The sequence below is a fragment of the Apiospora marii genome, assembly GCF_038362585.1.
Source record: "Apiospora marii strain CBS 49790 chromosome Unknown utg000011l_segment0_segment0, whole genome shotgun sequence".
In the NCBI taxonomy this organism is placed as follows: domain Eukaryota; kingdom Fungi; phylum Ascomycota; class Sordariomycetes; order Amphisphaeriales; family Apiosporaceae; genus Apiospora; species Apiospora marii.
Window position 1 is genome coordinate 635,305 of NW_027117382.1, and position 11,803 is coordinate 647,107.

Below are 11,803 nucleotides of genomic sequence, written 5' to 3' on the forward strand. Positions count from 1 at the left end.
CTTGGGTCAAAGGCACCCTTGCCCCTTCACTCCCAGCCGCCACTACTAGCCATAGCACCTGCATGACACTTGTGCTCTCAGTCCAGGTGGTAGATGTGTACCCTACGTACAGTTCTTGATCACGCTTGAATCGGCCGCTAAGGCATACATGCTTTCGATCTCCAGCAGCAAAAGAAAAGTTGTCCAGTAAGTAAGTAGCTTGGATCAGTTCAGAACAACCGCGGCGCTTATAACTTCTCGACCTGGCCTAGCCACTCGGTTACTAACTGTTCAACGAGGTGATCTAAGAAGTTTGGTGGACAGAAACGCGACAAGAGAAAGCGCGTTTACTTATGTAGTTCTTAATGGAGTGTCAAGAGAGGCAAACCTGTGTTTAGTGAGCACATCGTTTCTGTGTCTGTTCGTCACGATGACCTTTGGCCGTACCTACCCAGCCGTGATGAGCTTGGTTGGATAAGCATCCACCTCATCGGTTGAACCTTCCAAATATAGAGAAAGACAAAACCACCATAAATCACATGAACCAGACACGTCAAGACAAGGCAAAACAATTCAGGCCCAGAAGATTACGGTCATCGTACAAAATCAGTCCGCCGAATTTTTATTCTGGCCCACCCCTTTCTACATGCAAATCCTAGGTATCATCAACTCCCAGCTGTTCGGTTCGGCATTAAAAGACCCAAGGAAAATTACTCTCCCCCCCTTTTCCTTAGCTCTGGTTCATAAAAGCTATAAAGTTCTGCTTGCCCTCCGGGGACGGAACTCTCTCCGCCGACCACTGTGAGATGACGCCTCCCTTGGCCGTATTGGCTTGCGTCAGGTACGCACGCACCCACTGGGCGGCATCTTGGATCTCGGGGAGGTCATCGCGGGCCGGCTTCTTGCAAGTGCTGAGGGCGGTAAAGCCCATGCCAAAGCCGATATCATCCACGTCTGCCTCCTGAACCACGTCATCGCCGCCGGCTGCCGCGACTTGGACCACGTTGGCAAGGATGGGCAGCATAGCCTCGCATGTGAAGCCCCATCCCTTCTGGTATCGCTGTGCAAAAGCCTGGCTCTCGGCAAGAGTCTTGGCAAACGACACAACGGCCAGCTTTCGGTCGATCGGACGGATGAGTTGCTGTGACACAGGCAGGATCGTCTTCAAGTAGATAGGCACAAAGAGGTTGGCCTGGATCTTATCGACCTGCTCGATGAAGAAGTCGGCTCCTAATCCGGCCTCGAGCTTGGCCGAAACGAGGTGGTAGAACGTCACGAATCGCTTCTTGTAGGACTCCTGGGGATCAAGATCAAGCTTCTTCAGCAACAGGGTCAGAATCTGAACGAAATACGGCTCGAGTTGGGTCCTAAGAGCATGTCAGCTGAGTTGTTCCTTGAGACTGTTATAGATGCGGGCGGGAGTCTTACTTCGGAATGGAGGTGACGACGGCCTCAAGTATGTCGAACGCATTTTGCTCCGTCTTCTTGCCGCTGAGAAGCTTCTGGAAGATTCCGAGAATAGGCTCAACTTGGTTCTCCGCGACGATCATATCGGCCGCTCGGGGAATGATGGCCGACAGCAAGCGTGTGCAGCCAGGGACATTGCCTCTTGTTTCCCACATGGTGAACTGCAGCAGAGGCGGCAAAATCGCCTTGTAGTGGTTTGGCAGGGCACCCGACGGGTTCGGCTCAAGCAGGGCTGCGAAAAGCTGGAACACGTAGGGGATAAACTCTGTGGGGGTATGGTCAGTTCTAATCTTCCGATGGCTGTAAAGCAAGCAACTACTTACCGTTAACCTCCTCAATCAGGATCTTGTGGAAAGGGTCCCAGAGCAGCTCCTCTAACTTGGCACTTGCGCCAGATCCATTTCTAGTTCGAGTTAGTAATATTTCTATCGCAGTACACTTGAATATAACCGACCTGACCAAGGCTCCCAGAGCCTCGAAGTGGTAGTAATAGAACCGAGGGTTGCTCGGGTTCTCCTTAATAACGTTTGTGATGGCCACCAGATGCTCCAGAACCATAGCAGCAAAAGGCAAAACACCGTCCTTCATGACAATGAGAACCCGCATGATGCAGCGCATCAAGAACTCGTTCTCTTGCATCTTCGCAGGAGCCTGTTCCTTCTCGACAAGCTGGAATAGGTGCTGAAGAAGATCCTTTGCGAACGGTTCGATATCGCCCCGGGCGAAGACGTGAACACCAGTATCGTTGGTCAAGAACAAAACACGTTCGACGGCAATAGCAGCATACGTGTAGACGACATAGTTCGAGGACCCCAGGTTCTGGATGAGCGGTTGGAAGGCACCTTGCCATTGCTCCTTTGTCAGCTGGCTGCGGAAGGTGTAGAGATATTTGATGGCGTCGACCTTGGCGATTGGCTCAGCGTCGGCGTTGATCAGATCAGCGGCGATGTGTTGCTGGAAGAAGTCGACCACGTTCACGAGCGAGTTGACCGTCTTCACACCTTGGGCTGAAGTGACGGCGCCCTTAGCGGCAATGGCCAGGAACAGCGAAACGGCCGTATCCTTGTGCTTCCAATCCGACTTGCCTTGCTCCAGGTAGTGGTTAATATACTTGCCGGCCACCTTGGTCACCAGCTGCTCAAACTTCTCCTGTAGCGTCCGCAAGAAATCTGTCGCTGCTCTCCGTCGGGAATCGGTATCGGAGCCTTCCAAATCGCGCCGAATGAACTCGATCGGCTCGTCCTCGAACAGCTCGATATCGATCTCTCGCAAGGCCACGTTCTGCAGGACCACCTTCTCCACGACCTCGTTGAGTACGTTCTCATCGTTGAAGTTCTGGGCATGCCGGGCTGTGCCAGCCACCGCCGTCAGGAAGTGCAGCGCCTTGCTGACGAGACCATCATACTTTTGCTCCGGGCCGATGGACGAAAGCAGGTTCCAAGCGCTAGTTATGAACGTCTGCGTGTACTTTCCAAACTCTTCATCAAACTTGCTGGTGTAGAGTTCGAGGACTTCGCAAATGTCTGCCTTGACGTTTTCCAGAACGCCAGCCTCCGAGTCGTCATCCGTGGCGAGTAGAGGGTTCTCGTACGTCAAGTATTTGTGAAGGAATACCGAGATCTGCTCAAGATGCTCTTCAAACTGCGGAGGCATATCTTGGCAGGACAAATCGTAGAAGACCTTGATCAAAAGGCTCATCGTATCAAAGTATCCCTTCAGAGCCTCCTTGTTGTTCGCGTTGGCGGTAATCTGTTGGTCGGTAGCCTGCAGGTTGATTCAGGTCAGCGGAAAACACTTCAAATATAGTGTCCGTAGAAAAGGATAACGAGGAAACATACATTCAGGAGTGTAAGGAATGGCGCCGCGAATGTGCCCAATACATGGTTGATCTCAGTAAAGAGATCATCTGAGCGGTATAGCGGTCGCCAACGCTGGAAGATGGAGTGGGCAACCTCCAGCACGCCGTTGTTGACCTTGGCGTTATCGGGGGAGAGGCGTGATACCAGGTCGGGCACAAGGGTTTCCCATCTCTCCCAGAAGTCGGAATCGGCAATCAGACTGATGGCATCGCCCAACTGTGTCTGGATCGTGGGAGGACAGGCAATCATGAGACCAATGAGCTCCTGCTTGATTGTGGCGACGACCTCAACGGGCAGCAAGTAATTGCCATTGCTGTCGACATAGTTCAAGCGAATGAAGTTCTTGAAGTACAGGGCCGCTGCCAGGCGTGTCTTGAGGGGCAGGTTTGCTTCGTGGACGATCTGGAGGAGCGACAACGAGAACCTCGGGTTGACTTTCTCTGCGGCGAGGCCCTTCTCGGCTAGAAAAATTCAAGCAAGACAAGAAGTCAGTATCTCGCGATCTGCCAAAACGGTGGATGCGGGGCAGAAGGTAGGCAGCGAGGAAGCGAAATTCACATACCTTTCTTTTGCTGGGAGGGATCCAAAGTGGCGTCCAAAAGCTGGACGAGCTGACCGAGATCGCTAGCCATGGTTGCAATACTGTGATGGCTTCAGTATCAGGTCGGGAAGGCTAACAGAAGATGAGGCATCAAAAATTCATGGATGGTGGTCGGACGGGAAGCTGGTTTGCCTTGCCAGTACAAACAAGCTCCAACGGGTGGGTAGGTGGGTTTGTTTCTTTTCAAGGTCCGTCCGAGCCAACCACAGCAACGGGCGGGCTGCTGTTGGATAGTGGGGTTGACGGTGAGAGTGCGGCGGACAGGCTCACAGGGCGTACAGACGGGACTTACCTCATAGAAGCCCGCCAGTACCCAGCGAAGGCTGAAGAAGCCATACACTGACCGGATTAAGTAGACCCCGAAGCCCAGGAATACCTGTAGAACCCCGCCATCCAATACTATCAATCCAATCAAAATAGCCTTGAGAGCTCTGGACGCGATAGCTACATGATGCATCATGAGATTTGATCTGAGCAATTGTCCCTGCCTGAAATATAATCATTACATATTCGGCTACAACTTTCGAGTACTTCTAGGTTTTATATGACTGCTCGAAAGCTCAGCTTCTGTTTCAATTTCATTCTGGTCTTTTTCTCATAAGAATCTAGAGTTAGTTCAAATGTCTTGAGATTGAAACTATGTTAAAAACAAAACATCTTAGGTATATACACCATCATTTAATCCTGAGGAGCGGGAGTTGGTTGGAGTGAAATGCCTTGGTGGCTGGCTATCAGTATCGGCTTCGACTGGACGATGTACACACCTCACATGTACGCATGTCTCTCTCCTGAGCAAACAAAAGAAGGATTATTTTAGTCAACCGCACCACTCACTTCTACCTATTGAGATGTACTGCTTCTCAGTAAGGAAAGAAACCACCCCCACAGCAGTGCAGCTATGCCACCGGCGCATTAGGTAAAAGAATGCCGTGGTCTGTTTGTTCCAACAAGTGCTATGTTGATTCTGTTCCATGTACATTTGATGGTCGACATTGGCAGTTTGCGAATATCAGATTGTTGTCACTACCTACATACATACATATACGCTTGCTCCGGAGTACTAAAAGATCGCGGCAATATACTTTGAGAGGTACGTTGCAACAAAGAACCCCGAGTCCTGGCCTGTCCTACTGCCAACTCCATGGACGAGAGAAAAGGAAGCAAACAAGGATCAAGCTCTTTTCCAGACAGGTACAGCAAGCTTCAACGCAGGCACACAATGGCCAACTGCAGGGTAGATTCCCTTGTAAGAATCTCTTCTCATTTTTAACCTACAGTGGGGGTTATCGCCCAATCCCACTTGTCCGAGAGACACGCTTGAACGAATGCATACTAGCGGGAACATAGATGATGCGATGTGACTGGCTCATAGTGGAGATGAGCCTGCAAATCTTGGGGAAGGGTGCTGCAAGCCAGAGGCAGAAAGATGACTTTACTTTCTCTTCCCTAGTCCTGTCTTGCTTTGACTTCAGCTCAGCTGCAGCTTGTTTCAATCCATAGGTTAAGTTTTTCCCTTGATCGACGCCCCTCTCTGTACATACTTCCAGACTTCTTCCAAAAGACAAAAATCTCGAATTCCTGCATCTGACAAGGCAACACCCGACTTCTTCTCCGACCTCTTCTGTGTAACAACGCCCCCCTGTGCTTGAACCGCTTCGATCCCACCCAACACCACCCTCGTATCGCGAACCTCATAATCAAATCGCACACCCACCTACTTCGCAGCGGCCCGAGGGGTAATGCGTGGATGTGGACTGGTGTGCCGTGCCTGTAGGACAGTGTAAGCAGGAAGGAAAGAAAAAGACGGCCAGGAGGGGAATAACACGATCCAACGGGACGAGGAGAAGAAGCCCGCCTAATGCACCACGGCTTGCTGCACCTGATGGAGGCTTGATATTGTGTGGCTGTTGTCTGTAACTTGTGATTCCCACCCTTATGCAAGTGACAGTTTGTCTGTAAGTGAACCAACTTTCTCTGAAACCCTTGTGTTTGCCAATATCTGCACATATTCGCACCCACCCCCCATATTCCTTAGCCGGAGGGCGGCCCATGCTCCTTCCAGCATAGCATGCGCGCGGGTCGTATTGTAGCTCGTTCAGGCGTTCACGATCCCAGGAGGTTCGCTATTTATGGGGCATTAGGAGACATGGACCCTGGATTTGGGCATGGGGCGATGTCATCGGTCCAAGAAGCATAAACTACCTCTCGTTTCTATTGGATTTCCATATCCAGTCAACCTCTACCATCCGCCTTTCACTTTGCGCACTTTGTTTTGCAACAGGCAGGGTGGCAATGATCACTCCATAACCTCGGCAGCCTGCTAACATGTTGCGCCGCCTAGTGTCCCTCGGCCAGGAGGCCGGTGAAGGGCAAGCCAAAGACGACAGCATGCCGCAGCCCTCACCCGGAGACGACACCTCGTCGTCCCAAGAGCCTAAGATCAATACTGGCACTATCGCCAGTGTCTTCAAGGGTCTTGCTGGAGCAGCCAAACTGACGAAATCGCCCCCGGCTCCTCTGACGACCACCGGCTCAATAGCTCGAGCCCATATTACCGAACAGCTGCACGACTCGGGCAGCCATGGGCTGCCCCAGCATCACTTGGAAGCCTTTGAGCATTTGAAGAACGGGAACACTACCGAACGTGTCGCGGCAGCTAGCCAGCTTCGTTATGCTGTTGAGGACTACCCGCTGAACCCTGTAGGTTGCGACCTCAATTGATCACAATGCGAGCTTGATATCGCTGACTTGTCACAAAATAGGTTCTGAATATATGGTATGCTGCCAAAGACCTCATCGATCCGAGCAATGCCAGCAGCACAAGATCCGCCGTCTGGGCTCTGCTTACCGCATGTGTAAAGCATCCTGCATCAACCGACCTCGAGCGCAAAGAATACTTCCAGACGATAACCGCCCCTGCGAGCCCAGACGATTTCCACCTACAGCTTGCTGCCCTCGTCGACCTCACAAAGCGTGGCCGCTCCCTTTCGGGGTTTGAATACGACATCTTTCCCATCGTCACGAACTGGCTAGGCACCAAGTTTACCTCTGTTCGCGCTGCCCGTAAGCAGGCGTCACGCTTTAAAGGAAAGGCCGCTGCGGTCGGAGAAGACAAGGATTTTGCCGACATCTTCGCCTTGACAACGGATCTCATCAAGTTCAACTCTGGCGTCCTTGATAAGAACGCTACACAATGTCTACTGGATACCTTGGTCAACATATGCATGACGACGGGGAATACGGACGATCTCCGAGCCTGCATAGGAGTTATGGACGCCATCGTGACGTTCGGAGCCATCCCAGACGACAAGCTCAAGGACTTTGTGCAAGTTCTTTGTTCTATCCACAGCATGGTGCCCATGTTGCAAAAGGGGGCTTGGCACACCTTGAGCATGCTGTGTAGGTCACACAATGGCCATGCCGTCGTACGATTGCTGCTTGGTGCTTTGAGCGATCTGCCTCTGGACCAAGAGAAGGGTGGCCCCGACAAGCAGAAGATCGTAATCCGAGAAGTCCGGGGCTCTCTTTCGGTACTCAACAAATTGGTTTCCAAGTCATCCGAGAAGGGATATCCTGCGGTACCGTTTACCACACTCCTCGACGGACTTTCGGCCGTTCTGAAAGTGACTAGTGCTTGGAAAGTCCAGCTCGACATCGTCAGACTGGCAAACACGCTGCTGGGGACTCCGCAAACCAAAGTCAACCCTATGGTTGTGGACGAGGACTGGGTTTCACTTCTCGACATTGTCGCTACTTGCCTAGAGGGGGTGTCCAAAACAGTGCCAGGGTTGAAGGAGCCCATAACATTTTCTTCTACTGATTCCATGGTTCCATCGGATACTGCAGTAGTATCCGATGAGGTAGCAAGACTCATCAGTCGCATCGAGCAGTTGATCACTGAACAATCTGGACCATTGCTGCAGCGCCAGGACTGCATATTGTTTCTCGCTAGGATCCACGTGGTTCTGCCTGATTCTGCTGCGATACTGGTCCTGAACTATTTTAAAGAGTTCAGATGCTGCTTTCCCTCCGATACGCAATGGGAGTCGAACCTACGATTGGTGCTCGACGCACTATTTGCCAACCGCCATCGCTCGTCTCAGCTTCGAGTCATGGCCGTGCAAGCCATCACAGAGGTCTACGAAATGATTGAGCTAATCCATGACCAGCTTGACCAGGACCTTGTCCCAAATTTGATGAAGAGTCTCCTCGCTGGGGTTACAGATGAGATTGATATCGAGGTGTTGCAAGAGATTGTTTCGTTTACGACAGCTATCGCTAGTAATGCCGACTATCCTTTATTTGATCATATAATCGAAAAGCTTCAGACGGTACTTCAAAGCCCGCCGCATCCCTCATCGACGACCGCCGGTGCCAACCAGACTCCGGCACCCCCATCCTCGCCTGACTTGAACCGAACAAGCCAAAGCCTCTCGGACGTCGTTGTACGAGGTTATATATGGATCTTCCTGCAAACAATGCATACAGACGTTGCAAAAACGCAGCGTCTGTTTGACATTTTGGTGTCGGTAGCAAAGTCAAATTCAGCGGAGATCGATGCTCGGCTCAGTGCAATGAAGCTGCTGTTTCGCCTCCGGGCCGACTGGGCTAATCGTATCTTTGTCACTGAACATACTGACACTGCACATGTTGCTGCTATCCTCTACCGCACGGAGGCTTCGCTCGCCAGAAAGATGGCCGAGGAAGCTGCGCATCTCACCAGGACCTCGAGATCAGAAGCGGGCGGCCTTGGACGCACGTCACGGGGCAGGTCCTTCAATCAGGGCCAGTCAGACAAACCCCTTTCTTCGCTTGCTTCTATCCGATCAGGTAATTCCGCCAAAGCAGCAGCGACGAAATATCAGCAGTCTTGGTCTGCATCGGATACAGATGTGCTTCCTGAGCAAACGTCGCGGATTGCGAGTTCGGTTGTCTACTCCTACGCCCCGGAAAGTGAACCCGATGGTAACAGTGCAGATATTCGCAACGCCGTACTTCCAATGGGTGATTGGCTCGCTACTGTGGTAGCTCTGCTGCAGCAGTTCTGTGATTGGGAGATATACAGTTTCATCCTGGTCTACTTACCATCTCAGTTGAGCAACCACAGCATCTTCAAGAGTGCGGTGCCGCAAATACAAGAGCTGCGTCGGCTATTGTGCGAGCAGATCAAGACCACTGGGTTCCTGGAGCCACACACCTCCACCGGACTACGCCGATCTGACGTCGCAACATGTCTCTTCCACACATTGACGATGATTCTGAGCTACCACAAGCACTTCTCGAAAACGGAAGAGGACGAGATCGTGGGAACCTTCACACGCGGCATTGGGCATTGGGATAGGAGTACCAAAGTCTGCCTCCATGCTCTCTCCATCTGCTGCTACGAGCTTCCCATGTCAACAAGCAAAGCCCTGGTTACCATTTTGCAGAAAATGTCCCAGATCGTCACCCAGTCCTCGAACGCTATTCACATACTGGAGTTCTTGGCCTGCCTCGCGCGGCTTCCATCGTTGTATTCCAACTTCCGCCAGGATGAATACCGCATCGTGTTTGGCATCTGCTTCCGGTATCTCCAATACGTGCGGGAGAAGAAGGCATCGCAACGAATGAGCACGGCGAGTGACCCGAGCGCCCAGGGACTCTCGTCCGCCACTGGCGATAGTCTGTTACACCCTAATGCGTCCGACGATCTGCCACAATACGTATATGCCCTGGCCTACCATGTGATCACCTTCTGGTTTCTTGCGCTGAAGCTACCGGATCGTGCCAAAGAGGTGTCTTTTATATCCAAGAATCTCTTTACCGACCATGACGGCAATCAGGTCTCGGAAGAGCAGGCCCAGATTACGATCGATTTTATGCAGCGGGCGGCGTATGCTGACGTGGACGAATCGATGCCTGACCCCCATTTCACAGCAGAACGTTTCGGCGAGATTCTGAAGAGGCGTTGGCTGATTGGCAACAGCATTGTAACGATTGAGCAAGCCACTGGTGCCGGGTATGCTCAGATTACCAAGCGCCAACCGTCAGGCACCTCGTCGTACATGATCCACGAGTCTTTCAAGGCGCCGCCTTCTCATCAGGAGCGGATCGCCAACGATATCAAGGGAGATGGTACCCAGGCTCAGGGCAACACTGTCCTTCCTAGTCACTTGTTGGTCCATCTCTTCTCGACACTGCCTCTGCCCGATCAAGCACGTCCCATCCCTCTTCCACAAGACGAAACTGTCGACAGAGCGATGCGCACATTTGACCGTAGTCCTACGGTCGATGGACACAAAGTTGGCGTCATCTACATCGGCGAGGGACAGACCAAAGAGACGGAGATCCTGGCAAATGTCTCGGGCAGTAGCGAGTACCTGGAGTTCCTCAACGGCCTTGGAACGCTCACAAGACTGAAGGATGCCACGAACAACATGCAGGGCCTGGATCGTCAATACGACACCGACGGAGAATACACCTTCTGTTGGCGAGATCGCGTGTCCGAAGTTGTCTTCCACGTGACTACGCAGATGCCGACGAACCTGGAGCACGATCCTCAGTGTACTCTGAAGAAGCGGCATATTGGTAATGACTTCGTCAACATCATCTTCAATGACTCTGGACTACCCTTCAAGTTTGACACCTTCCCCTCACAGTTTAACTATGTTAATATTGTCATTACTCCGGAATCACGGGCTTCGTTTGTCGCTACTAGACAGAGGACACCGATCGACGTGAAAGAGTCATTCTACCAGGTTCAGGTCATGAGCAAGCCGGGCTTCCCCGAAGTCTCGCCGGCAGCAGACATGAAAATCGTCAGTCTGAGGGCCCTGCCAGATTTCATCCGCCTGCTAGCACTCAATGCGTCAGTGTTTTCCATGGTCTGGTCTAGCCGCGATATAGGCGAATTCGTCTCGCCCTGGCGAAACCGTCTCCGGGAGATCGCACGCCTTCGAGAGAGATTTGGCCCCAAGTATGGCATGGCACCATCGCCGCCAGGCACCTCTCTTGGCGTGACCCCCAACAGCGGCGCCGGACAGTTGGACGCAAACAGGGCGGCTGCCACGGTGCGCGACAGCTTCAGCAGTCTTAGGCGGTCGTCTGTCGCTACCTTCTTTTCCACGAATAGCGAGCAGAACTCGCATTCCCACCGGTCCTCGATGCTCTCGACCACTCCCACGGAGAACACTGAGATCAACCACTGCACCGACTCGCTCGTCGAGACGGTCGACTTTTCTAAGTGGGGATAATATATAACGATGATGGATTTTTCAGATCCACCAAGTTTCTCACCTTGAACAACAATAATCAACCATTTACCGAGCTGTAACGCCTCAACATGGAACCGAGGAGATACGAGGCTCGCGTGTGTACTGGAGATTTTGCGCGAAAGGCGTCTGGATAGGAAGGATACCACAAAAGTTTTTCTGCTTTGATTTTATTTCATTTCCCTTTGTTTCCTGTCTACAATGACGACTACCCTACTCTCGCCGCCGCAGGGGGGGGGCCTTTCTGATGGCTCGCTGGGCACAATTCTCTCCTCTTGTCGCAACATTTCCCAGCATCTGAAGTCCCGGGGGCTCCCGTAATTACTTCACAGAAGCAACGGCCTTTCACGATGATAGCGGGTTGGGGACGGAGGAGACGTCCCAAAGATAGGGGGTTTACTTGACTGGCTAGCTTCTTCGTGGACTGACCCATGGGGTCTGTGTGTATAGTATACGGGGTTCGATCTCCCCCTGACTTGGTTTTGGTCTGGCCAGACGAACCAGCAATTCCACGAGCCGTATGTAGAAAATGACATGGAATCGAAAGAAGTGCCGTCCGTACCTTGACATTTTTGCTGATGATCCACCTCCGCCCATCATCCCCTATCCACTGTGAAAATATGTATGATGACGACAGGGGGATGACT

At 52.1% G+C, this 11,803-nt stretch overlaps 2 protein-coding genes across 2 annotated transcripts; one reads left to right on the forward strand and one right to left on the reverse strand.

The window, feature by feature from the left end:
• Nucleotides 1-709: 709 nt before the first annotated feature.
• On the reverse strand, nucleotides 710-3,937 carry PG985_013270 (Importin alpha re-exporter; the record flags this gene model as incomplete). Its single annotated transcript, XM_066833036.1, has 6 exons — nucleotides 710-1,346; nucleotides 1,408-1,711; nucleotides 1,770-1,849; nucleotides 1,901-3,210; nucleotides 3,285-3,766; nucleotides 3,868-3,937. The coding sequence occupies 6 exons, from the start codon at nucleotides 3,935-3,937 to the stop codon at nucleotides 710-712; spliced, it is 2,883 nt and encodes a 960-aa protein (XP_066677776.1).
• A 2,294-nt stretch (nucleotides 3,938-6,231) lies between these two features.
• Nucleotides 6,232-11,138, forward strand: PG985_013271 (GTPase activating protein; the record flags this gene model as incomplete). The annotated part of the gene is made up of 2 exons (XM_066833037.1): nucleotides 6,232-6,606; nucleotides 6,669-11,138. The coding sequence occupies 2 exons, from the start codon at nucleotides 6,232-6,234 to the stop codon at nucleotides 11,136-11,138; spliced, it is 4,845 nt and encodes a 1,614-aa protein (XP_066677777.1).
• Nucleotides 11,139-11,803: the final 665 nt, after the last annotated feature.